Source organism: Vanessa tameamea, chromosome 19, assembly GCF_037043105.1.
Source record: "Vanessa tameamea isolate UH-Manoa-2023 chromosome 19, ilVanTame1 primary haplotype, whole genome shotgun sequence".
In the NCBI taxonomy this organism is placed as follows: Eukaryota; Metazoa; Arthropoda; class Insecta; order Lepidoptera; family Nymphalidae; genus Vanessa; species Vanessa tameamea.
The window spans coordinates 8,526,341-8,552,897 of NC_087327.1; the positions used below are offsets into that span (position 1 = coordinate 8,526,341).

General features: G+C 31.0%; 4 protein-coding genes across 5 annotated transcripts in view; 1 reads left to right on the plus strand and 3 right to left on the minus strand.

Annotated features, from left to right (window-relative positions):
- The window catches only part of LOC113399415 (metastasis-associated protein MTA3), a 61,052-nt gene extending 51,719 nt beyond the window's left edge, over nucleotides 1-9,333 (minus strand). Inside the window, exon 1 of the mRNA XM_026638546.2 lies at nucleotides 8,960-9,333. Coding sequence (XP_026494331.1) covers nucleotides 8,960-8,987 — 28 coding nt within the window. The 5' untranslated portion in view covers nucleotides 8,988-9,333. The remainder of the gene's footprint in view (nucleotides 1-8,959) is intronic.
- Nucleotides 9,334-9,802: 469 nt separating this feature from the next.
- On the plus strand, nucleotides 9,803-20,950 carry Sec23 (Secretory 23). 2 transcript variants are annotated; one of them, XM_026638550.2, is made up of 14 exons: nucleotides 9,803-9,964; nucleotides 10,051-10,338; nucleotides 10,498-10,753; nucleotides 11,053-11,623; nucleotides 11,865-12,007; nucleotides 12,143-12,282; nucleotides 12,369-12,487; nucleotides 12,609-12,762; nucleotides 13,175-13,326; nucleotides 13,852-14,026; nucleotides 14,259-14,414; nucleotides 19,124-19,189; nucleotides 19,530-19,550; nucleotides 20,713-20,950. In XM_026638550.2, exons 2-14 carry the CDS (start codon nucleotides 10,060-10,062, stop codon nucleotides 20,800-20,802), a joined length of 2,322 nt encoding a protein of 773 aa, XP_026494335.1. In that variant the 5' UTR covers nucleotides 9,803-9,964; nucleotides 10,051-10,059; the 3' UTR covers nucleotides 20,803-20,950. The 2 variants fall into 2 exon arrangements, with proteins under 2 accessions (XP_026494335.1, XP_026494336.1); XM_026638551.2 differs by lacking the exon at nucleotides 19,530-19,550.
- Nucleotides 15,082-17,923, minus strand: LOC113399433 (uncharacterized). Its single transcript, XM_064217913.1, has 4 exons — nucleotides 17,818-17,923; nucleotides 17,586-17,694; nucleotides 16,413-17,274; nucleotides 15,082-16,100 (listed from the first exon to the last, which is right to left on the minus strand). Exons 1-4 carry the CDS (start codon nucleotides 17,921-17,923, stop codon nucleotides 15,096-15,098), a joined length of 2,082 nt encoding a protein of 693 aa, XP_064073983.1. The 3' UTR covers nucleotides 15,082-15,095.
- A 1,705-nt stretch (nucleotides 20,951-22,655) lies between the features above and the next one.
- LOC113399462 (calcineurin B homologous protein 1) lies at nucleotides 22,656-25,684 on the minus strand. The gene is made up of 4 exons (XM_026638606.2): nucleotides 25,338-25,684; nucleotides 24,882-25,145; nucleotides 24,207-24,300; nucleotides 22,656-23,748 (listed from the first exon to the last, which is right to left on the minus strand). Exons 1-4 carry the CDS (start codon nucleotides 25,402-25,404, stop codon nucleotides 23,604-23,606), a joined length of 570 nt encoding a protein of 189 aa, XP_026494391.1. The 5' UTR covers nucleotides 25,405-25,684; the 3' UTR covers nucleotides 22,656-23,603.
- Between the last annotated feature and the right edge of the window lie 873 nt (nucleotides 25,685-26,557).

Here is a 26,557-nt window from a genome sequence, read left to right on the forward strand (position 1 = left end):
TTCGGTTCGGACCACATGAATTAACGAATGAAATGGCGGCATTTACCGTTACAATTTACAATAGAACACGCGACTTGCGCACAATGACTCTATGAGTGGGGATGTATTCTAAATCCCAAACTACTCCATGCGACTTAATATAATAGTTAACGTAATAAGGAAGCGAAATGGTATTCATCAAATTTCATTTCAAAAAACCGATTCGTTTTTTTTTTAAAAGTATTTTTCAATGATTATGTTCTTTGTTATAATTCTTCACTCAAACTAAATAAGCCTGCGATTACGTAAAAGTGTATTAGATTAGTTCATGGAACTCGAGTATCTTTGTGTTGTATAACCATACGTTGGACGCTACAACACACATATAAATATCGATCAAGATAAACATAACGTGAGATTCTATTTAATCGGTCATTTTTGTTTCATTTACATTCCATCGACATTTAGGAGCCTTATTAGACTGTATACTTGGTCTATCGATGTGATTGATAGATGATGATTTTTTATCTTTATTTTTATAGCATTGTCCATTTGGACCTACTAGCCCATCCTAATTTTAATACATGAGATGCACGAAAAAAGTAAAAAGCAATTAAAACAGAGACAATAGCGAGAAGTCTTCAAGACGAAAAGAAGGTTCCATTCTGACCGTATCCCGCCACTTAACTACAAATTTTTAAGATTTATACTTAAAGACATGTCATGTCTATATTATTAAAAAATAAGATCAATCTTAAGAGATTTTCACTAACGTTATAGGATAATAAAATTATAGATAACGCATAAAAAAATTCCATACGATACTTACGACGGTATTTCATCATCATTATAAAATTAATCTCTGATGATGTTTAATTAACTTAAAATAACACATAATTAACAATAGTGTAACGATCTATTTGCAATCATTGTTTTGATACACCATAAAATGATACATAGGCATGTGTGTTAATTGCCGTGTTATTTATAAAATTAAAATAAATAAGTCAGTAAATAGATCTGTTAGAGACATGACGCTATAGTTTACTTTAAAAAAAAATATATCAAATGTTTATTCAGTAAAAAGCATCGTAAAAAAACATTCGTTCCTTTATCAGAAGTTTTGACATAAATGTATGAAAATCTAAGGTCATCCAGGTCACAGCAATGACAATGAAAAATATGTGACGCCTTCGGTTTCGTGTGTGTGAATGAATAAATAAAATGAAATTCAATTTTTCCTTACACTATACTAAAAAAAGAGGTCAGTCTGTTTTAGTTTTTCCTTCGAATTTAGAAAAAAAAACTCTTTCATTGTGATAATTAGTGGTTTCAAGACTGATATAATAATAAATATCATATACTGTGTTAATAAAGAACAATAAGTATGTATTGGCACTGACTTTGGATATAAATCCTCGATAGTAGCCCCAAGCTGGGAAGTTACAACCATGTGCCCTAAAAATCTATAAGGATGTTGCTACTGCGCCTGATCTATGTCTACAATCCATGTCAGATTGCCAATCAATCGGATTTTGAGAGTGAGGTAATAGAAAGTGCTCTTATGAACTATTATTTAGGCTTTGTTTCTTCAAAATTCAGTCAACAAAAGTATTTCAAAAACCTTTATTAAAAAAAATCACGTTAAAACTTAACTGTACCATTACGAATTAGTAACAATTAAAATAAGCAAGTTTTCTAATATACAAGCATATTAACTCCGGAGATGCTCGCAACCTTCGATGGTAACGTACATAGATCTTGATAAGAGAATAATTCTTAATCAGTGAAGGTTTAACCGAAAAAATATGTTATTATGTAACTACTTAAAATCTCAACGATAAATATATCAAATAGAGGCAAATATCTCACAATATAACATAAAAAAAAAATCGACATAATTATTTCTTGCACAATAAATCAACTATAATCCAACGATAAAATATAATTTTAAAATACCAATGTCAATTTATTACGAAACAACATATACTTAATTATTATCTCAGATTCGTATCAACATATATTTTAAGGGAATCGATATGTTAACACGATAGAGTCGTCAATCATCACGTACTATATAATACACACTGGTCATCAAGTATACGACTGCGCTGTGTATACACGCACAAGACTTTTTTTATAACTATATATTCGTATTGTCCGTGCCTTTGGTGTAGTATTCTAGTATCTGGAGTTTTTAGTAATTTGGTGTTCCCGCTTATTTTTATTTTCAAAATGTACATTTTAGAATTACAATTGGCTTGCTGTGTTTTTCTCTTTCATGCTCAAGAAACAACTACTTAAATGGTTATTTCATTTAATATTCAATTGTGAGGAAAGTAATGACGCCATATTATCTATTTTATGTATAGAAGGTGGCGTAAAAGTTAATTATAATTTTGGTAAATATTTTTAGTTTGTAGTAGAAATAATATATAAATTTACGTTACGTCATCTTGTCAGTTTATTATAAAATTGAATGATAGTCTATATTACCTATTATTAAGTAGACATACTTGGGTGAAGTCGAGTGATATTTATAAAAATTCAACATTCTACAATACTCATATATGAACATATAAAATAGTTTATTTTATTTTGACGTTAAAATGAAGCAAGAATTCTATTTAAGAATATTATTAAATAACTTACGTTTGATGTAAGCCTGCGTTTGAAGTCTGAATATTATTATGGAATAAAATCTTTAAAGAAATATCAAATGATTTATAAAATAAATTAACATCAGGATTATTATGAATTATAACATAGTTAATCTTGGAGTTTCGTTAAATACTGATAACCCTATACTTTCGTATATAATGCGTGTTTTATGCAGATTTACCAACAGTAAACCATAATAAGCCGAATACAACGCAGTCATAAAAACTGGAGTGTCGGCGGTGTCATGACCCAGCGACAGTAAGAATATTATAATGTGCTCCGTAGTCCATACTGATTCATTTACATAGATATAGATACACACACGCGGGGCAACAAGCGTGGCTGGCTCGCCTAGCGCACATACACACAGGTCTGCTAGTTATGTATGTATAAGTAGAGGCATTATGCGGTTGATAGCGATGTTAACGCCCGTTCAGTTTTGCCAAGACTTTAGTGTATTTTTGGAACGTGTCAATAAGTAAGTGTATAGTAAATTTAGCCCAGCCACGTCATAGATGCTCGAAAATTATTGGATTTCCCTCGAATCGAACGCAGTTTTAAGATTTTAATACATTAATCTTTTTTTTGTATTTTATTAATAATAAAATGATACCACATAATGGAATGTAATATTATATTTTAGCTTCTAATTTCCTGATAATCTTTAATTTTGCATAACCGCCGATGTAGTAGCGACGCATATTTAAATAGTTTTAATTAGTTATTCATATTATCCAGTTTTTAAATAAAATTAAGGATATGGTTACAACAATTTTAAATATTTAATATACATATTTAAAATTTTGCCTTTGTTTAATAATTAGAAATATATAACTTCGCCCCAACATATCCACAAAATATAAGGTTAGATTAATTAGATTTCGCACAAAATTAGGACTGTCAAAAATTTTCTATATCTTTTTGTCACTTGTAGTTTCAAGATGTTTAATCCCAAAGCGGACTATAAATATTTCCTTTAGTAATAATAAGAATATTTTAGGATTCTTATAAACCTTGTTTCCGTTAAACTTTGTTTATTAATGCTTAAACACTGATTCCTCTCTTTTTGTCATCATTTATTTAATATACGAACGAAGAAGACTAACTAATAACCTCGTAAACAACATTCATTGGTAAACGTTTGTTTAAAAATTTATAAGAAAATGAACATGTAAAAGTAGAACCACTACGAGAATAGTTTTGCGCCATTAAAATTATTTAAAAATAAAAATTAAAGCCGTATAGTTTTAATTTTATGCCATTTCATAATTTCAGTCACCGTAAACTTGAAAGACTGCATTGGAACATTAAAGGGCTGTAACTTTATTTAAACTACTGTAATTTTGATTTTAACGGAGTCGTAAAACCGCAATTTAACAAGAATAAAATTATTTATCATCGTCGAACGTCCGTTTAGGCATTCATGAGATGGTTTGCAAACACTTACCAATTAAGTGTTTGTCGAGCAAACAATAAAAAAACTAATACGTGTGCATTTCGGATCATTGACCTACTAACTGATTTGGTTGACGATGAAAAAATTAAATACGTTACGGTTTTAGATAAAAATATATCATTTAACGAGTACTATTTGAATAACAGGAAGGTTTAACGAAAAAGTACAATATTTGCGTTATTCGAATTTAACTTTAATAGTTTAATGTAGTAATATTTATTATAATTCTATTTATAAACTTGTTTATTTCTGCGTTTGAAACGCCTATCCGTAATAGCACTGTGAACAAACATTATAATATGAAGATCTCTAACATAAAGCGCAAGTTGACATCTGGACAAATTTTAAGTAAATTTTATCATTATTTTATTTATGTATCGGTTGTGAAATTAAAAACGTTGAATATATATTATATATTCGACTGGTATGTATAATATATGTATTATCCTAAAGTATTTTCTGTAAAAAAGGAAGCACGTGACATTATTTAAATTGTTAACAAAAAGGTAATAGTTGAAATTTACGGAAAGAGATCGGAAAGAACTTTCTTTAAATACAGGTTATAAACTATGAAAATTGTATCTTTTTTTTTTAATTGGGGTATATAACCTCTCCCTTATTTATTAATGACGACCGAAACAGTCGGCAGATGTTGGCCGAGGCCATGTATTAAGAGCAATGCAAAAGCTTCTACTACTAACAGAAGTAGAAGTATTATGTATACAGATTTTGTATTTTTTTAGCTGGACATCCCAAAAAAAACCGTCTCATTATTTAAAAAAAATTTACAGATCATAATATCAACTCTGTATTCTTTAGGTTAGATGTAAATATAATACATATATAACGCCATACCAGTTTATGTTATTCTGTGCGACTGAAAGACTTACGAAACGTCGTTATAATTTTAACGGCTACTTTTAACGCGGTAACGTTTTGAGTATCAAGACGATGTGCGTCGGAAAATTGTTAGTAAAATAATAAATTACGGCAACTGGTCGGTCGAGTTTAGCTTGTCAGGACCAGTTTATTGTTCGGAAACGTACTTAGGTATGCAACTTTCACCAGTGGACGACGGTAATTGCGAGCTCATAGCGTCAAACGAATCATTGTTTCCTATATGTTATGATCGCGTCACTTACTCTTTTTTTTTTAATTATTTTACATCTTGATTATTTAAGATTTTGACGGTTCATCGTATTATGTAATTCACTGTAAGTCTTCTACCACCAACCGTTTTGATAAAATACCAGACATATATACACTTGCTTAAATATATTTTGTCTGGCATCTTCATAGTAGTGAATAAGTCTAACATACCATCTTTATTAACATTGATAAATAAACAAAATTAATTGTTTGATTTAAAAAAAAGATAGTGAAAAAATATATGATTCCGACCAGTTGAAATTTCCCTACATATTACCATCTACAAAATTCTATTGAATCTGAGTAATTATTACGCATCGAATATTTGTTCCAATAATATATTAGACTTGTATGTTACCCTCTAAAGTTAACATCTATTACCGGATGTTTACAACTGCAGGATTAGGATAAAGGTACTAATCGACGTACGACGAAAAGATCGACTAACATAACACCCGTCCCAAAACATGTATGTTCTAAGACAGATATAAACATTAACCCAAGCGTGAATACATCCCGCAACCATAGGTTTATAAAACAGGTTAGCTGCCACTGCGCCAGACGACCAAATGAAATATGTGATCTAGCATCTACAAAAAAGTTTTTATGTCGTGTAATTGGAATCAAATTCTACGAATACTTCCTAACGTTAAATTCGTGCTGTAAAAAAAACTCGGGTTGACCCCATTGTTGCCACTATAATAGGATATTAGTATACAGCTGCCCCATCTTGTGTATCAATATAAAGGGGGCAGAATAGCTGCTGGGTACTTATTATGTTTAAACAAACTGTTGCATTTTCAGCGAAAACTCACAAATACGGTCGTATACTTTCTGATGTGAATTTAAAAAAAAAAGATTATAACGGATTTTCGTTAAGTGCGGTAGAGCATAACATTTTTTTTTTGCGTTATCGGCCTTTTTGGTAAAAGTACGCTCTTTTTTTGAATATTAAACATCGCATTTTTATTTCATTCAATTTGCTTCTAAAAGTTATTTTTTTAGTTTTAAGCTCTTCAACAAATGAAACATATTTCTGTTAATTTTGCAATTCGATTAATGCCCATTTATTTTGCACACGTAGTTGCTTAAAACTCCACATCGAATTTCTAATCACTTCTGGATCACAAGCAAAATAATAATGACACTCAAATAAAAATATTTCAATATATTCTTATCACTATTTCTAAACTGTAAAGATAAATATGAAATTAAAATTCCATGATTAAAAAATCACCTAGCACAATTAATAAACAAAATGTACAAAATAATAGATATTAAATTAACAATGATTTAAATAAGAACTGTTATCAGAATGTTAAAAGATAAATATTACATTGCTTCTATAAATTTCCTATAGAATATTTTTTTTAATTTCCTTGTATTTTAAGCCAACCTGGATAGTGATGGCATCATTATATGTATGGGTGATCAATGAATGCTGAGGTATTTTGGCCAGTTTACTAATACAAGTATTTATTGGATGGTGTAAAAAGTACAAAAATTAAATCCAGTAAGTAATATTTTTTATATAGTTTATAATATAATTTATCATCAACTTAAACAACTCTTTACTTAGCATAACCGATACAATCTCAATATCCATCCACTCTTATTTATAGCTTTAAATATTTGATGTGCTGACAATTATCATAATATAAATTGCATAAATATGTTTTGTGACGGTATTATTAATAAGTTATAACTGATATGTATGCAAAAAATGTATGTATTTATAAATGCAACATGCATTTTAATATGGAAATGTGAATTCTTTCTGTGTTTGTTTGGTTTGGTTTAAGAGCTTTAGTGATATAGAAATCAAATTAAAAATATAAATTGTCAATTTACTCTTATATTCTCATGTATCAACAATGCTGGCAGTTTTGTTTTTTTTTTCAAACTTTTGGAAAGTTAATTTGTTAAGACTTTTCTTTATTTAATATTTGGTTTTTAGTTTCAATGTACATATTATGGTGAATATGTTTTGATACCATAATTAGAGTAATTTTTCCTTACACAAAAATTGATAATAATTATTTAAGCAAAACAAAATTGGTTCTTTAAGCTTAAATGGGTTAATTAGTAAATTTAAAATACTATTTATACTTGGTCGAAAACTTTATTTTACACATTACCTATTTCATCATTTTAAAGTTAAGATAATAATTTGTCTTAACCAGATAGTAAATACTTTTTAGGAAAATGGTTTTGTATTACTCATTAGTTTTCTAGTTAACTTACAAAATAAATACTAGGTATATAACATTCATAATATATTTCAACTTTGACCTCAATCAATTAACTAGATTAGTTTATATAGTCTTATTATTGACTTCATGAAATTGTCTTAATAACAGTTTCGAAATATTATATTACAATCTTTAAAGAAAATGTGGAACATTTAGTAAGCAAAGTAAAAGTTGACACAGTACTATCAAAAGGTGAATGAACTCATTTACATAGGTGATTAAAAGTATGTGAAATAAAAACATGGAAAGAGTTTTAATTAGGCATTTTTACATATTACAGATTATGCTATTACTTTTTCAAGTGTAATAAGATAATATAGGTAACTTTTATTAACAAAATATATGAATTTTCTTAAAGGATAATAAATTGCAGGTATTGTATATTGTTTATATTAATTATATATTTAAATGGTCATTACTTTTTAATAAAATTTCAAGGTAATATATCTATGTAGGTCAAGTTTTTCTTTACCACACACAAGGATTTATTTTAAGTAGGCATTTAAAGGTTAAAATAAAAAAAAAGAACCTTAATGTTGAAATTATAATAATATATTACAGTCATCTTAAGTAATCAAATTTTAATTGAACAACTAAATGTTTGAATAAAATAAAGACATTTTTTTATCATTATATAAAGTTTTAACAAATAAAATTATTAGTGGTGTTATGAATATATTATAAAATAATGAACTTTATTTAAATTATGTATTAAAAGTTTGGTATAAATGTAAAACAATGGTTTGTTAATATGATACAACAAGTTTTCAATGACGTGATATTTACTGATAGGAAGTAGTCTAAAAGGAAGAGCTAATTAACATTCGGCGTGGCGACCGCGAAGCGCGCCACACGAGTCGCCAGCTCCCGCGACAAAGCCAACTCTCGACCACCACATAGAGGCGCCCCCAACTAACACCCGCCATATAAAATATAAACTTCAATCGAATACACAAACAATCTTATGCTTGAAACTCTTTCAGTCGGATTGCCTGGCACCGAGTAAATGACCCATTCTAGTAACCATTAATATCGAAATATCTAACAAAATGTTTTGACAACATCAATTATAACCTAAAATCTCGTGTCAAACCTAACAAAACTCGACAAAGAACATTGAAAACGCACTAATAAACAACCGCCAAGACTTCGATTCCCATGTCTAACAAACCGCACGCAGATACGCAAGCCGATACAATGATACCTAGATGCAAATGCTAATGTCCTATTTGAAGAAATTTGGTAAAATAATAAGTTATTGATAAATATATTTTAGCCGGCAAGTTTTGTTCGAAATCTCTTTTAAAACGAAACATTTTTTTAAAAATCGCGTAATGTAACAATACTGGACTAATTAATGTGAGCAATTAATGAAGGTACGACAATCAAAGCAAAGCACCGCTAGTCGGCTGGCGGTGAACCGGCGAAGCTACAACAAAAATAACCAATTATTGTTACTTACCGCCGACTCTGTACATATTCGCAGCCATTTTTATACACAATCACTATTCATTAACACTTAATTAATCTACATCTGACACAATTAATAACTATAACACTATGTAATTGAGCTTTTAACAATGTTTTTCATCACGTTAACTCCGGACGCCTTTCGCTGATCGCCATTTTCTTTCACACTACCTACTAATTTGGCCAGTGCGCAGTCGCACTTTTTGGCGTAAACTTCCTGCTCTTGAAACAAAGCAATGACATGTCATTAAATTAATGTGCACTTATTTTTTTCCGAAATATGTATAACTTTAAATAATAGTATAAATTATTTTACAAATCATGTCCTACAATTGAAATATAATTTACTATATCCTAAAATTAAAAAAAAAAAAATGTTTCATTCAGAAACGTTTCGTTACGTTACTATAAAAATCGTATGTGATAGCTTTTTTTCTACATTTTTATAATAATATTAGATTTTCCATATAGTATCAGTTATTTCAAATATATTTTTATTAATTTAAAATGCACAAGTAGCCCTTTTTCTTATTTGAAAGACGTTTTAATTTTGTCTTCTTGGTATAATAGTATACATTTCTGCATCGAATGGAACGATATGTTTGTAAACCATAGACAAGGACGCTCACATTCTCTATGGAAGTTTCGTCTACAAACAACAATTATGATTAAATAAAATAATTATTTTAATTAAATTAAAATGAAGATTACTTTATTTCATAAAATAATAAGTAATTACTTTGTCTATACATATAAAATTAAATGAATAAAGGTTTATTTTTCTTCTTGCGTTTACAAAAATGACGTGGCCGAAGTGACAGTTCCAAAGTGAATTGTCTATGGTGTTGCTTAATTGACTATTGCCAAATCAGCTAGGCTGATCCGTCTGGTAGAAAATTTTGTGAAATCGGAATTAATTCATGTTCTGAATGTATTTGGATTGACATAGCTCCAAATTGCTAGTGTATCTAGCTTATAATCGTCATATGTACTCTTGGTTCGTATCAATTTAATTTTGAACTGTCGTAATTTTATGAAGTGTTTCATGTGTATTACTGATTGTTTTTCGTGTTACGTTTATAGAACAGTGATATGGCGACCTATGAAGAGTTTATTCAACAGAATGAGGATAGGGATGGCATAAGGTTTACGTGGAATGTGTGGCCATCCAGTAGAATCGAAGCGACAAGGCTTGTCGTCCCATTAGTTTCTCTGTACCAACCTTTAAAGGAACGGCCAGATCTGCCTCCAATTGAATATGAACCTGTACTTTGTACACGTAATACATGTCGGGCAGTGCTAAATCCTATGTGCCAGGTTGATTATAGAGCTAAACTATGGGTGTGCAACTTCTGCTTCCAAAGAAATCCAGTAAGTACATGTCTATTTAATCTAATGTCATACTAATACAATATGATACAAAGTCAGTTTTATCGTAGTTAGTCTATTAACATTTTATAACATTTCTGCTAATTTTTTATCAGTAGGTATATATATTATTTTATTATTTATAATTGTTGTATTTTCCAGTTCCCTCCACAATATGCAGCCATTTCAGAGCAACATCAGCCAGCTGAATTGGTTCCACACTTTTCTACAATAGAGTACACTATAACAAGAGCTCAGAGTATGCCTCCAATTTTCTTATTAGTTGTGGACACATGCTTAGATGAGGAAGAGTTAGGAGCACTGAAAGATTCCCTTCAGACATCTCTTAGTTTAATGCCGCAAAATGCTCTCGTTGGTCTTATTACATTTGGCCGAATGGTACAAATTCATGAACTTGGTAAGTGTTTGTTTTTCCTGTTATTATAAGTTATTATCTTATTTATCTTCAGTATATAATGTGAATATAAGAATCAAATTGTTTAATATAACTTCTTAAATATGGAGTATATATTATAGTAACATACTTCCATGAGCATATTTTTGTCCTCTGCATCTTCCAGCTTTAAAATATCAATATACTAAGAATTATATTGATAGCTCTATTGTTGCTTAAGTGATGTACAAACCAATGAACACACAGTTGCACACATTAGTAGTGTTTTGAAAATAAATTTTAATACATTTATTTCTTTTTAGGTACTGAAGGCATATACAAATGCTATGTATTCAAAGGGACGAAAGATTTGTCAGGAAAACAAATACAGGAGCAACTTGCTATTGGCCGTGTCAATGCACCAAATCCTCAACAACGAACTGGAGCACCAGCACCTCAACCACCAGCACACCGTTTCCTGCAACCCGTCAAACAATGTGACATGGCTCTTACTGACTTACTCAGTGAACTCGGTCGGGATCCATGGCCACTTGGTGTAGGCAAACGTCCTTTAAGAAGCAGTGGTGTTGCACTCTCGTTAGCTGTAGGTTTATTAGAAGTAACCTATCCCAATACTGGTGCGAGAATAATGATGTTCCTCGGTGGGCCATGCTCTCAGGGTCCAGGTCAAGTAGTCAATGATGAATTGAAACAGCCTATTAGGTCTCATCATGATATTCACAAGGATAATGCAAAATATATGAAGAAAGCCATTAAGCACTATGAGGCTTTATCATTGAGAGCAGCTACTAATGGACATGCCATAGATATATATTCTTGTGCATTGGATCAAACTGGTTTGATGGAGATGAAACAGTGTTGCAACTCAACAGGGTGAGTCAATTTTTGTATTGAATTAAAAAATATTTCCTAATTGGAAACACTTTTATCTTATTGGTACTTATTATGGTATTTGAAATTTATATGTCATTAAATTTGAGTAAATCAACGAATATTCTATAATATAAAGTTTTAGAAATCTAATATGGAATAAAAAAAATATTTGATTTCATATTATGAAGTTTGATGAAGAAAATCATTTATAAGTGGTTTAATTCTTTTTCTTTTTTTCTAGGGGCCATATGGTGATGGGAGATTCTTTCAACTCTTCACTATTCAAACAAACTTTCCAAAGAGTTTTTGCTAAAGATCAAAAAGGTGACTACAAAATGGCCTTCAATGGAACCTTGGAAGTCAAATGCAGTCGTGAACTCAAAAGTAAGGTTTAATCATTGGTGTAAAATTATCAGCTTTTTGATGTTTTAATATATATTTCTAATGTCAGTCACTATTTATCTCTTTGTTTTTTTTTTTTAAATTGATTGTGTTTTTAATTATGAATATTATTTACAGTCACTGGTGCAATAGGTTCGTGTGTCTCGCTTAATGTAAAGGGTCCATGCGTGTCTGATCAAGAGGTGGGAATGGGCAACACTTGCCAGTGGAAGATGTGCACATTCACACCGAGCACTACTATGGCTATTTTCTTTGAGGTATGTAATTATTATTAATTATATTATAAAAGAAAACAGACAAATTTTTTTTTAAGTTTTCTATAAAATACACAAAATTTATTTAGGTGGTAAACCAGCATGCAGCACCTGTTCCCCAAGGCGGTCGAGGATGCGTTCAACTCATTACTCAATATCAGCACTCGAGTGGAAAGCGTCGTGTACGCGTCACTACTGCCGCTCGCAAGTGAGATTCAACAATATTTTTATTACATAAAACCTATGTAATAAAAATATCTGTAAAATGATATGTAGTAAAGACATCTGTACCAGGAGTACAGTCAGAGTAATCGGTAAATGCGTTCCAGCTGGGGCGACGCGGCGGCCAACCTGCACCACATCGCGGCCGGCTTCGACCAGGAGGCGGCGGCGGTGGTCATGGCGCGGCTGGTGGTGTACCGCGCCGAGCAGGAGGACGGGCCCGACGTGCTGCGCTGGCTCGACCGCATGCTCATCAGGCTGGTACGTTGACATATTGTGATCATAACTGATGCCTTGGCTAGCTTGTGCGGCTTCAGTTAGGCTTGGCTTACAGCAATATGGCTATACTTATACTATGTGCTATAAATAATTATACGTCTAATTTAGATAAAAAATTTACATTATATATATATTTGTGATTTATTTTCATTAAATCTGGGTCAATGGTTTAGTCATCAAGTGTAACAGACGGATAAACAGACAGAATTACTTACGCACTTATAATATTAGTATAATTTGTAATTTAATAGTAGTTCAATACCCTTTTCGGAGTTTATGTGTGGTGCTTATTTATTTATTTATCTATCTATCTATCTATCTGATGCATCGCGTTAAATCTATAGACAAGCAGGTACAATTTGTTTATATTATAAAATGTGTGTTTAAACTTCAGTGTCAAAAGTTTGGCGAATACGCGAAGGACGATCCGAACAGCTTCCGTCTCTCAGAAAACTTCAGTCTGTATCCGCAGTTCATGTACCACCTGCGGCGTTCGCAATTCCTGCAGGTCTTCAATAACTCACCCGATGAAACGACATTCTATAGGTATGTTGAGTTTATAATGTCAATTCTATCTGTGGATACTGTACTTAGTGGTAGTCTCTGTACGTCGTCTGGGTAGTTAGCCAGGGATGTTATGGAGCTCCGTAACCGTAACCGAAATATTTAATATTTTTGTGTTACTGTATGAAGGGTGAGTGAGACACTGAAACCACAGGCATAAGTGAAATGACACCTTCGCTCCCATAAAGACTAAAATGTCTAGGGCGAAAGGTGACTACTCCGCACTGTGAAAAAAAAACTATATTCAATGTGATCACCAAACCAAAAAAAATATTGTAAAAATCATGTTTGTCTTTGCCAGCTTATTGTCAACTTTAGAATTATAATAATGCCATGCAGACCAAGTGTCTTTGTTTAGTCTAAGGTAGACTTGGCTTAAACACTAACATATGACTTAGTTCACTTCCCTAAAATAATAAAAATAATAATCAAACTTGTATATACTATATATGCCTTTTTACATTTTTATTTCATCTCTAGTTTTTTTACCATTTTTCTTTATTTCAGGCACATGCTGATGCGGGAAGACTTAACGCAGTCTCTAATTATGATTCAGCCAATTCTGTACTCGTATAGTTTCGGAGGTCCGCCCGAGCCGGTGCTATTAGATACATCCTCCATACAACCAGATCGCATTTTGCTCATGGACACATTCTTCCAAATTCTTATCTATCACGGCGAGGTAATGTTTTTCAAATATATATTTTTTATTGTGTTTTGTAGATTGTAAATAGAGTATATAACTCGTGACTTACATGTGTGAATCTGAACGATATCTTTTTAATAAAGGCAAGCAATTTTATTCCACGGGAGACTTTCTAATATGCAATCTCGTTAGATTTATATCTAATGTCATGGGCGTGTTTCTGTGAAGAGCTATAGTCGTAACGATTACGCACTGCCCGTTGCCGCAGACGATAGCCCAGTGGCGCGCGCTGCGCTACCAGGACATGGCGGAGTACGAGAGCTTCGCGCAGCTGCTGCGCGCGCCCGTGGACGACGCGCAGGAGATCCTGCAGAGCCGCTTCCCCGTGCCGCGGTACATCGACACCGAGCACGGCGGCTCGCAGGTGACGCTACTTTATCTTACACACTGAGTGTCTCATAACGAATACTTTATTCTATGACGAATACTTTATATTCAGAAACGGCTTCAACGATATGGCACTATTTGCAATTATTATATAAAGATAACGGTTTTGCTTTTTAAGTTTATCTGGGTAGGTCTAAGTGTCCATCGACAAAAACGCAATGTGTTAAAAAAATACATAACTAAAAATTATTAGACAGTGCAAAGATCCTCTGCCCAGGGAAGAGCATAAGTACTTACTAGCGTCGTTTGTCAAGTCAACTGCATACTGGGTGCGACTTTCGCTGGTATTAAATTTATATTGCTAACATTTATTATAATATATTAAGTGAATCGAAAAATACTATAAACTCAATAATGACATGTCAACTGTTTGTTTGACTTTTAATGTAATGTTTCTTATTGAATATTATCTGAAATATCGTGTATTACATTATTTTTATTGAGCATTATTTTAGCTCTGTCTACATGTAACCATCTTATCAGTTACATTACCGAGAAACGAGATTCAAATGTATTTTAATGGTAGAAATTACTAAAATATTATCTGCAATTAAACAAAATGCTGTATTTAAAGAAGTTGTAATTTTTTCTTACTTTTTTTTAATAACATAATTTAAAATACAAAATAGGATATTAAAAATTAATTGAAACAAATAAATTAAGCGGTTTCTACACTGCGAACTCTACTTCTGGACGCTAATATTCTTTCGAGCATGTCGGTCACTTTCTTTTGAGACTTTAGGAAATTATTGAAATGTGTATCGTCGTACGACGAAAGTTTCTTCATATGGTTGAGCGACATCTGTTGCCGGGAGGCTATTTTACGATTGCAACAATCGACCATTTGTTTCGAATAAGCGTATCTTTCATCACAACAATCAACTCTATTTGTATATTCTCTCTGTTTTGTATTATCGAAATAATCTCGTTCTCTTTCTAATTTTTCATGAAATCGCGGTCTAGGTCCACGTTTGACGCCATCACCCCGATGTACTGGCTGCTTGTATCGATGTAAAGATAATCTGTCTGTGTCTCTGTTGGTTATTGTAAGTATTTTACCGTTCTGGTGGTTTAGATCATAAGGAGTCGGTTCATGAGATTTCAAAATTCGAATCTCTGATATTTTTGGAATATAATTGTTTCTTGAATCAGATATTATTTTCTCATCGTCAACTCCAGACTCGCCGATTCTGTAGGGTCTCATTGTAGTGACTATAATATTTTGATTGATTGGATTCTCTGGTTTATCAACCGGTATACCCAACGGTGGAATTTCCATATTGTTAGTTTGGAAAGTGATCGGCAGTGCTCTTTTCTTGGGCGCTTCTATTATAGATGCAGAAGTATTCGATCTAAATTTATGCATTTGTTGAGAAAAATTGTAGATCTTTTTTGATTTTGAGTCAATGTACTGTTTCGTCTTGTAGTTGCTTTGGGTGTTTACCATACGGTTATTTATTATTGGTACCACTCCAGGATAAGTGTAATGTATTGCCTCCTCTTTTAACACATTATCCTTTTTATTTTCGCCGGATATAATTAAAGTTTTGTGATTTAGAGTTTTGATTTCTTCAAACAGATCCATAAATTTGTTTAAAATCGTTTGTTCAACGTGTGAGTTTTCTATTTTGACTGTTGGCGCTATTAATTCTATAAATAAAAGAGAAAATACGTATATATATATTTAGAAATATTTATCATTTATTTTAAACTAGGCAGGCCTCAAAAATATATACATACTCATTAGGTTGTTATAACTTTGCATAGCCACAAGATCTATCTATCTAATGATGTATTAGATTTTGGTGAAATAAAAAGTAACGGTATCTTTAAATACTCCACGTGAAATTCAACATTATTGACATTTACAATTTTTACCCGTTTTAAATATTACCACGGACGAACAATCAATCAATTTGGTTTGCAAGCCAGAAATTATACACATATACTTAAATGTTATTTAAAAAAAAAAAAAAAACATACCTCTTTTTGTCGTAATGAACCTTGTGTTATAAAGTTTTTCTGTCGTAGTATAACTCGCTGTCGTCTGAAATATTTCTTTTCTGAGATCATTTAAAACTAATTCCTTAACGCTATTTGCTATTTCTTTAATGATACTTTGTGATATTTTTTGCTCTGTCATTTTAGGCCGTATAAATTTTTCTATAGTAGAACTTTGTTCACGATCCGAAAATTTATTGAAGTGTAGGTTCTCGATTTCTTTGTTATTGACATTTGAATTTTCAACACTTTTATCCCTCGATTTGATTGGGTAATACGATTGAAAGGCATTAAGTATATTAGCACTAACTGGTCTTGTTTCGCTCTGGCCTCTGTCTGAATTTCCTTCGGGTATTTTAAGTTGCCAATCGTTTTTGCTAGGGTTGCTGATTAGAGAATATTGTTTTATTGGCATTGCCATAACTTTCAAAGGTTCCATTTCAACAGGTGGCATTCCAGCAGTCTTATAGTTTTCTGTATTTTTCTTGTTATTTCGTGTTCCCAATAAATAAACATCGTTATAGTCTCCACTGTCAAGAATCTTTTTTGCAGGTTTATTTTTATTTTGATTTTTCAAAAGAAAATTTACTAATAACTTTTGAATGGCATCTGATTCATTTGAATTCGAAGCGTCTGGAACGTTTCTTTTATTCTTCTGTTCTGGTCTGTAATTTTCATTCACTGCGCTTATTTTTAATGGAGATTCTGTTGTTTTACTGGTGTTGTCAATTTTGATATCTTTCCAGAAATTCAGAACGCTCTTTAATTCGGGCTGGCCATCGACAAACTTTATCTCATCCTCGTGGTTTTTATTTTTATGTTCATGTCTATCATAACTATCGTTATTTTTGAAATTATTATTTGTAAAGTTATTAATATTCAAGTCTTTAATTTTGGGTGTTAAATTATTTAACGAATCTGTAAAAGGAAAATATTCGTTATATATTTTTGGGTTATATTTTACTGTGTTGATATAAAAAATTTACTTACTTTTAGTCACAATAGTATTTATATTCGGCGTTGTATTTTCGTATTTCAAATAATGATTTGTTGTGCATTCTTGAAGTAGCTCTCTGAAATTAATTTACTTTGAAACAATTTGTTACACCTTCCGAGTTTTGGTGATAAAGTATGAAAAGTCACTCACTTATTGTTGAAATCGTGTATGTTTACATTGTGTCGCTGGAGTTTATTCAACATGTTCGCGTCCAAGTCATCTTTTTGCATTCCGCTCAACAATAGAACGCACATCAAGTCTGAAATATTTGTAAATTATTCTCGTACATCAAATTTTATTATTCAATACGTACACTTTAATGTTTGAAAGATACTTTGAATTATATGGGGTGTTATATTTCGTATAAGATTATTATCGGAACCTTTTATTCGGTCTAAGCGCTGTGTGCTCGGACCGTTTGCGTGTATTCGAGATAACGTACATGAGACAGCCACCGCAGCCAACAGTACCCGGCACAGGCACAACATTCTTACGTCTTATCACTGCGCCACCTGACGGCCGCCGCTGTGAATTCAGCCATTGTTGTCGAGTTCGTGATAATAAAACTAACCGCGGGACGACGTCTATCCCGCCACGTGTCATTTCACTTTGGCCACTATATTACTAGCGAATTTGTCATACACGTTATTTTGGTTTGAATATTAATAAAGTAATATTATAAATAATTAATACAATTCACATAGTCTCAAAGTTTTTAAAATATTAAAAAAATATATTCGACCCAATTTAACCCACTGCTGGACATATGTAGGTCGTCTTCTCTTCTCTTCTTTCTATCTTGCGCGTCAATTATCACGGTCCAGCGCTAAGCCTATTGAGTACCAGCCATTCTTCTATGAGGCGGTTGGCTTGTCGACTGGCCTTATTGCTTCCTTTGGCCACCACTCACCACTGAGCTCAGCCCAACTGTTTTATATACACGATCAACGATAGTGCTGGGTATAGACGCGATAAAATATTATATTTAATATAGAATTATACTCGTATAGGTCTGTTTCATACGCACAGTGCCTATTATTGGATGTAGGTTTTGTGAATTTGTTGTTTGTCTCTAAAAATTTAAATGAAACAATCACGCAATATTTATACAACAAATACATAAACCAATAAAGTTTCCAATAATAAACAATACGTTAAAACAGGCGAAATTATTTATATATTCACTTTTGGTTGATATATATACAAAAACAAAATCGTTGTATAAACATGAATGTTAGTTTGTTTGTTAAGCGTTTTTAAACCGTCCATCCGATCATCATTTTGTACTCTCGTAAATACTCCTGGTCCGATAAAGATTTTTCTTTGTTCTATTTCTCCTTCAATATAAAAGTTTTATGTAGGCCGTGCGAAGCCGGAACGGGTGGGTAGCTGGTTATTTTATATATTACTAGTTGTTGCCCGCGGCTTCGCTCGCATTTTAGGGGTTGATTGTCATGTGTTAGGCCAAAAAAATAGGCCATATCCTTCCTTGGTGTTCAAGTTTTCTTCTTACCAAATTTCATGAAATTCGGTTCATTGATTTGGCAGTGAAAGAGCGACAGACAGGCAGACAGAGTTACTTTCCCATTTATAATATTAGTATAGAAGTGTAGATTATTTATTAAAATTGTCATGTATATATATATATATATATATAAATTAAAAACTAAATATTCTTCTAATTCCAGGCGAGATTTTTACTCTCGAAGGTCAACCCATCGCAGACTCACAACAACATGTACGCCTATGGAGGGGTAAGTTCGGTTGATATAAATAATAATGCATCGCATAAAATACAATATGTAGCACGATTTGAAATATACAATTTTAGAAATTTAACGAAATAGTTTTGTCTGATGAACTTATTTTTTCTTTGCATATTGAGTGTTGTTCAAAGTTTTTTTAGCTGTCTAATGACATTTGGAAACTTGGCAATTTCGGTGATTAAAGGTGACCTTATGGTAACAGAGAAATTGCCAACTGTTTCAATGTTAACTTAGTGTTATGCATGTGTTTGAGGTGCCATCGTAGCATGGTTTGAATTGATTTGTTTTTTTTTTTCTTTTGTTTCATCATTTTTTTGGCGAAAACCAGGCGATGCCGATACCATCAGCGGTAGATTTTTTTTTATTTTTTTTGGGTTTCGCAATACTGGTTTTTTATGCTTATTTTCGGCTGATGCTAACTTTAAACTATTTATATAATTAATACTGGCTACATGTTTGTAGACTTAGATTAGGGCATGGCTTTGATCTTTAAGTTTATATATTCAGCAATAAATGTATGTTGATATTTTCTAAACTTTTTAAATACTTCATTATTTTATTTATAATAATGTATTTGTATACAATATTTTTATTTATTTAATAATGTTATTATTTATATTAACGTTTAAATAATTTACGAATGGTTTCTAAAAAGCTAATTTTATTACTTTATTACGTAGTTATTGTTTTAAGTAGGCTCTTACTACTTAATTAACTACTTACTAATTTTTAATAGTTATTTTGCAATATGAAATTAAATATTAAGTTAACACCGGTTCCGAAGAGCAACGAAGAAATAACTCTTTTCCATCGAGTAAAATACATGTTACTTAAATCCGAAATCTGTGTGGAAAAAGATATGGTCAGTGGAGAGAAAAACAGCTGAAATACCAAAATGATGGTTTGGGAAAATTAAATTTAAAGGAACAATATTTAATCTCGTTTTCCAAAAGCACCATATTGTCGCTTCAGCCCTTCTTGCGCTGAAGATATCTTTACAATGTAACGTAAAAATTTTGAAATTGGAACTAAATTTTGATATCGACCAGTCGTAACAACAATAATGTGTTAAAGTAATTATGTTAAACAAATTTTATTTTTATTTCGTGTGAATATTAAATTATAATTTATGATACTTTTTTGTCCTAATTTAACTTTTATTGTTCCTCATCAGTAATTAATAGAATACGTCTACAATCTGATACATATTGTATTTATTCTGAAATCAAATTCACCGTATTTATATTTTTAATAGATTCCATCGATTACTTTGTATAATCGATTATAATCGATTTGTTGGTAGAATTTAATTTAATTTAAAATAGCATTTTAGAAACTGTACGTTAAATATTATAAAATAATTGTTTAATGAAACTAAAAACCATAATGAATGGCGCAGTTCTAACTACATATATTGACTATTTTATGTAATATGTAAGCTTTTAACAAGGGCCTGTATGTTTGTGTTTCATTCGGTTACTCGCTCACGATACTTTTTTAAATTCCCTTAGGACGGCGGCGCGCCCGTGCTGACCGATGACGTCTCCCTTCAAGTTTTCATGGAACATTTGAAGAAATTAGCCGTGTCGTCGACAGCTTAATTATAAATTTATGTATATTTTACAACTTTCCGATATAATCAATACATGAAATAAATTATATTCCTGTTTTCATTTTATTTCATATATGTTGTACATTTGAAAGGATTTACTTTATATCATTATAAAATAAACTCTAAATATATAGTAATCTTATTTCTCTCTTCTGAACTTATAAATGAGACCGTTTCTTGAACATCTTGATGTAATAGAAGTAATTAAAAAAAAAAACATAAATAATGATTTCTATATACTGGATATATATAGATAAATTATTATATGTCGCCGTAAAATTGTAATGACCGTTAACATATAATAAATCTGAGATTGTAAATTATCGAAGAATTGTGAACGGAGTATTCAGTTGATAATAAAATTGAATATCTGTGTTTTTCAACTGTGTACAGATTGCTTAGATTTATTAAAGGTCCTTATAATCATCCGGTAACATACTCGTATATATACAAACAGATAAATAACACCTTAGATCCCGATTGGACCCCTAAAAGAGTCGTACAGGATGATTGCTCAATTGCGGCATGGTGGATTATAACGGGCCAGAATATCGACGACCACGTGCAGTTCGCACGCGATGTTTTTGGCAGTTTCATCGAGCACAAGCTAAATTATAAAACGATACAAATAACGATTCAGTGGTACTTGCTTGGTTTGAACCTGCAATTTTAATGGTTCGAGTGATCTTACGACTAGCCCTTCTCAGCTCTTTTTTTATGTTAACGTGAAAAACAATGACAGAATCAATTTATTATATTGTATTAAGTATATTCCAAATTAACCCTTGTAAACTATTATAAAGAAACTTCGTCTGGGTGAAATGAGAACTGTATTTACTTTATGATCGCAGCGCCACCTATCGGGTCTAAAATAAACCATCCACGAACTCACAGAAATTTTATTTTTTAATTAATAGTTTAGTCACATAAAAAGTGATATATTTATTATATATATAAAGATAAATGCTTATTAATAATTCTGTCATCGATTTTATTTATTCGTAAAATTAATATTATTAAACTTAATACGATAAGACTTAAACAAATTAAGTTTCCACTAAACTCTATCACCATTTATTATAATCTTGTATTTAACTTGCAATGTTTGTTTAGGTCACATCTTGCGAGCTGATTTAGAAACACTTCCTGTTATCCCAAGGAGTTTAAATTATACATGTTGGTTCACTCCCAATGGCAATGTATATATGTATGGTAACCATGACCCAAATCAACACCAAGGATTGATTCTAGGCCTTGGAAATCCACAACGATCAACGGCATAGGTATAAAATTTTGTATAAAAAGCTTGTGTTTATAAGTTAATTTATTTCCACATATTTTTAGTTTCCAATTGATTAAAATATCTGCCTATAAACTTCCGCAATAACGATTTTTTGCATAATAAACTAATTTTTTTTTTAATGTAATAAGTAGGCGGACCGTCATATGGGCCACCTGATGTTAAATGGTCACCACCGGCCATAGACACAGTTTGAAATATTAACAAATTCTTATATCGCCAATGCGACACCAGCCTTGAGAACTAAGATGTTACGTCTCTTGCGCCTGTAGTTATACTGGCTCACTCACCCTTCAAACTGGTAAACAACAGTACCAAGTATTGTTGCTTGGCGGCAGAATATCAGATGAGTGGATGGTACCTACCCAGACGGGTTTGCACGAAGCCCTACCACCAAGTAAAACCACACCTTATGTGACTTACACTACTGGCTCTGGTTTTGAGATGAATGTTACTCAAAGGAAAGTAAAAGAGCATAGTTTGTTACTTTCACATAATTAAAATATTAAATAGACTTAGAGGTTTTAAAAATGAAACAATAATTACATAAATATTGACATATATTTATCTACACAATTATGATCACATTTATAGTTAACTTCGTATTCTAATAGTTACTTTTTATTATTATTGATTTTTTTTTTATTATTAACCCCTTTTTTCGCTAAATTGTCTATAATACATTAATAATCCACTAAAGTCACATTGATGACCATAAAACGCTTTGGAAGCCTACAGAATACAAAAGAGAGCCCAATCTAGATTTTCTTATTAAATATTATATAATGTTTATTAAAAAATTAATAGATTAATATTATTTAAGCAATAACAGCATTTTAACATGTTAAATGTAGAACGAACGTACAGAACGATACAACGCATCTCATTGGCTGGGTATTTGTATCCGTTATGTGCGAGTGAGACAGAATACAAAAGTTGAAATATATACATAGATTACGGCTGGATAGGGCCGGGATATTATTATTGTATGTATAATCGATAGTTATATAAAAATACAGTTATAACCTTTTTGTTACTTATAATTATTTTTTTCATACTATATATAATCTTCAGATTAATTAAGTCTCTGCAACGCCTAAATGGATTTTAACATTCGCTATATTCAAATACTAAATGCAGTGTGTACAAGAAGGAAAACCTATTTTACAAATACATGTTAAACATGAATTATATATAATTAGTTATTTTAGTTTAATTGAATTTAACAACACATTTGATTAAATTAATTTAACTAGTTATACTTTGACTAATAAGCAGAAAATCGTCTATATTACAATAGTCCCCATTAATACCCAATTCAAACTACTTACTAATAATAAATTATTTACTAAAGTTATGTTAAATTAAACGCATCTGACTTTTCTCAGAGCATGAACAATAGTTTACTTTTTTGTTAGGAGCCCATAGACGATGACCGCTAGCAGTGTGGCCATGATGTAAGTAATGTATATTGTTCAAGAGTTTGGAGGTCAATTGAGGAAGCGAATAGACATCTTTTGCTCAACATCTGTCCTCTCCAGAGCTCGGCAAAACTCTTCAAATGAGATCATTTGATCATTGTTTGTATCAGCTTCTATGATTGTCCTCTCAGCAATGCTTGTCAGTTGCTCTTCGCTGAAAATACAGAAAAATTTAAATATATATATATTAATAATTTAGACATTAGTCTAAATAATAAACCGAGGTTCTTGATTTAAATTCAAATAGGTCGGGTCAATAACAGCAATAGGATTTTTCTAGCAAAAAATCTTAATTGTTTATAGTTATCTATGTAATTATAGGCAAACCCCTGATTTGTCTTTTAGAATGCTGTCTCCGACTACAAGGTCAAGGGGTTTGACTTTGAGTGTTCCTGTGCTATCCCTGTGCTAGTGTCAGCATGACAAAAATTTGGTTAAGAGTTTATTAAATGACAATTAAAGTTTGTTTTAATTTCATTGTTATCTTATCAATATAACTTACTATTTATATTCTATATCAGAGATAAGCTCAGTATTTAATGCATAGCATATTATATACACTTGATAAATTAACCAAATCTAATTATAAAATAACTGTAATTTAACACAAACCTGATATTTACTCCGACCATCATATGAAGTATAGCCAATAGTTCATCACGTGAAATCTTACCATCATTGTCCAAATCGTACATTGAAAAAGCAACTGAAAATAACAAATACAATTTATCTTTACTATATTACAAATAGATACAATTTGTTTGTTTTAATGTGAGGGAATCTCCGATACTAAAGATCCAATCTTAAAAAAAATCCTACTTATTATATCATATAATTTTCTTGCAATTGTTGGTTGCTAGTTGATAATACTAATGGTTATTCATTTCTTGGTTGCATGTAGAAGGTTATTATCATTTTATGGATTTACTCAAATACTATTAATCAGATTTCAGAATGAATTGTAATACATATATGGTACTTTTTTAACACACACAGAAAAGGAAGATCTTTATTGATATGAGATATTGGGCTTTTAAAAAATAATTGTGACATACAAGTTCTTAAGTCAACCTTTGTTGTCCTTAAATTAATAAGCAAAATATTTAAGTATTGTTTCATTTTATCATAGGAATAAATCTGTACCATATAAGTTTGTGATTAATAAACTTAAGCTATAGATTCTAAAATATTTAAAACTGTATTGTATGTACAAAGGAAAATTATAATTATAAACAATTATAAACTTTATATTTTTAAATAATATTAGATTACATTTGCATTACTTACATCTTAATTTTTCATCTCTGCTGTTAAGCCTATTCTCCCTATTCTTCCTGATAGGACGGAAGTGGGACAGCACTCTCATAAACTGTAGAAAATTTACTCTATCATCATGGCTCTCGGCAAAGAAAGAATGGACAATCCTTTCGCTCAAGGGGTTGATAGCTAATTCTGGAATTCTGAGGAAATCTTCCCGTGATAATGTTCCACAGTCATTCTTATCCAGTGCTGTGAAACGTGAGTACAGGCGCTCAATTTGATTTGGAGTAACTGAAAGTGACACATTTACATTGTTTTATTTACCGAGAAAGTGAATAAACTTTACCATAGATAGTAATTAAGAATATAAAAGAAAAACTGAAATTATTTTAAATGGTTTTGATAAGCAATATTATCTATTAAATGATATTTAATGCTGAGGTAGAAAACAATCAATTTATAAGAACTAAATTAAAATCTCACAGCCAGTTTCTTCTTGAATTTGTGCTATTTCTTCTTCTCTCAATAACAATGACGACTTGTTCCCCATTTTCTAAAGTTATAATCATAAAATTATAACTTCTGCGTTGAAACTGATAAGTTTTGTTAGCTTGGAAATAATCGATTTTCAACACTAATTGCGTCAAAACTAATAATAAAACATACTTTTTAATGCGCCTCGACAACTTGTGTTTCTAGTCACTATCGAGTTCTCGAATACAATATTACTTAAAAATATATTATAAATATATTTTTCATTAAACATAAACGCAAACGACCTTTGAGTTCGGTTTTCACAATATCTCTGATTAAGTTACGAGAAAAGAAAAAACATAGAAACATATATGTAATATAAGTGCAATATTGAAATTAAGCTATACGTATTATATCCACAAAGATAAAAGTTGCATAGCATTTATCGAGCATATAAAGGCTTAAATAGCGTGACATGAGAATAAAGAATTAAGACGTATTGAGTCACCATATTGACATTGACGTTTCGTTCACCGTCCAAAACTTTAAAATATATTGTTTATCGGTACTGCTTTAATTATTTTAAGTGTATTTACTTATTTTTAACCATGTTATAAAATAAGCCAGTTACAGGGATTATGTTAATTTAATAGAATTACGAATATATTAACATTAGTTACTTGTAGTCTAACTAAAAATTAAAATGAAAGTATAGTGACTGTAAATATTATTGTTTATTATGTGTCAAATTGGTTGCAGAGTAAAACATCGAACAGAATCGTAATCAATAACGTTATACTTATATATTCATATTTTTTAATTTTATTAATATTTAACCACATACTATTTTAGTTGATATTTATGAAGTCATATCTGAGATTACATTAAGTCTTCGAATAAGAAATACAATAAATAATTTATTAAAATGATTACAAATTTCCTAAAAGATATACAGTCGGAGATTAGAGTTACTTGACCAGTTTATTTTGATTTCGGAGTCTCGCAGCTACGTAAACTGATTAATAAAATCAACTCGTTTTCATTGGACACCATATATTGGTCAACTGTTACAAAAAATAACCCTATTATTGTGTTTAATTAATTTCCACATTATGATATTAATGGTCATTTAATCAATTCAATTTATCAGCATCTATTTTTAAATTCGATTGAATTAAATGGAGAATCAGTAAAATTAACACAATATCAATAACATGAGAGTAGCATCA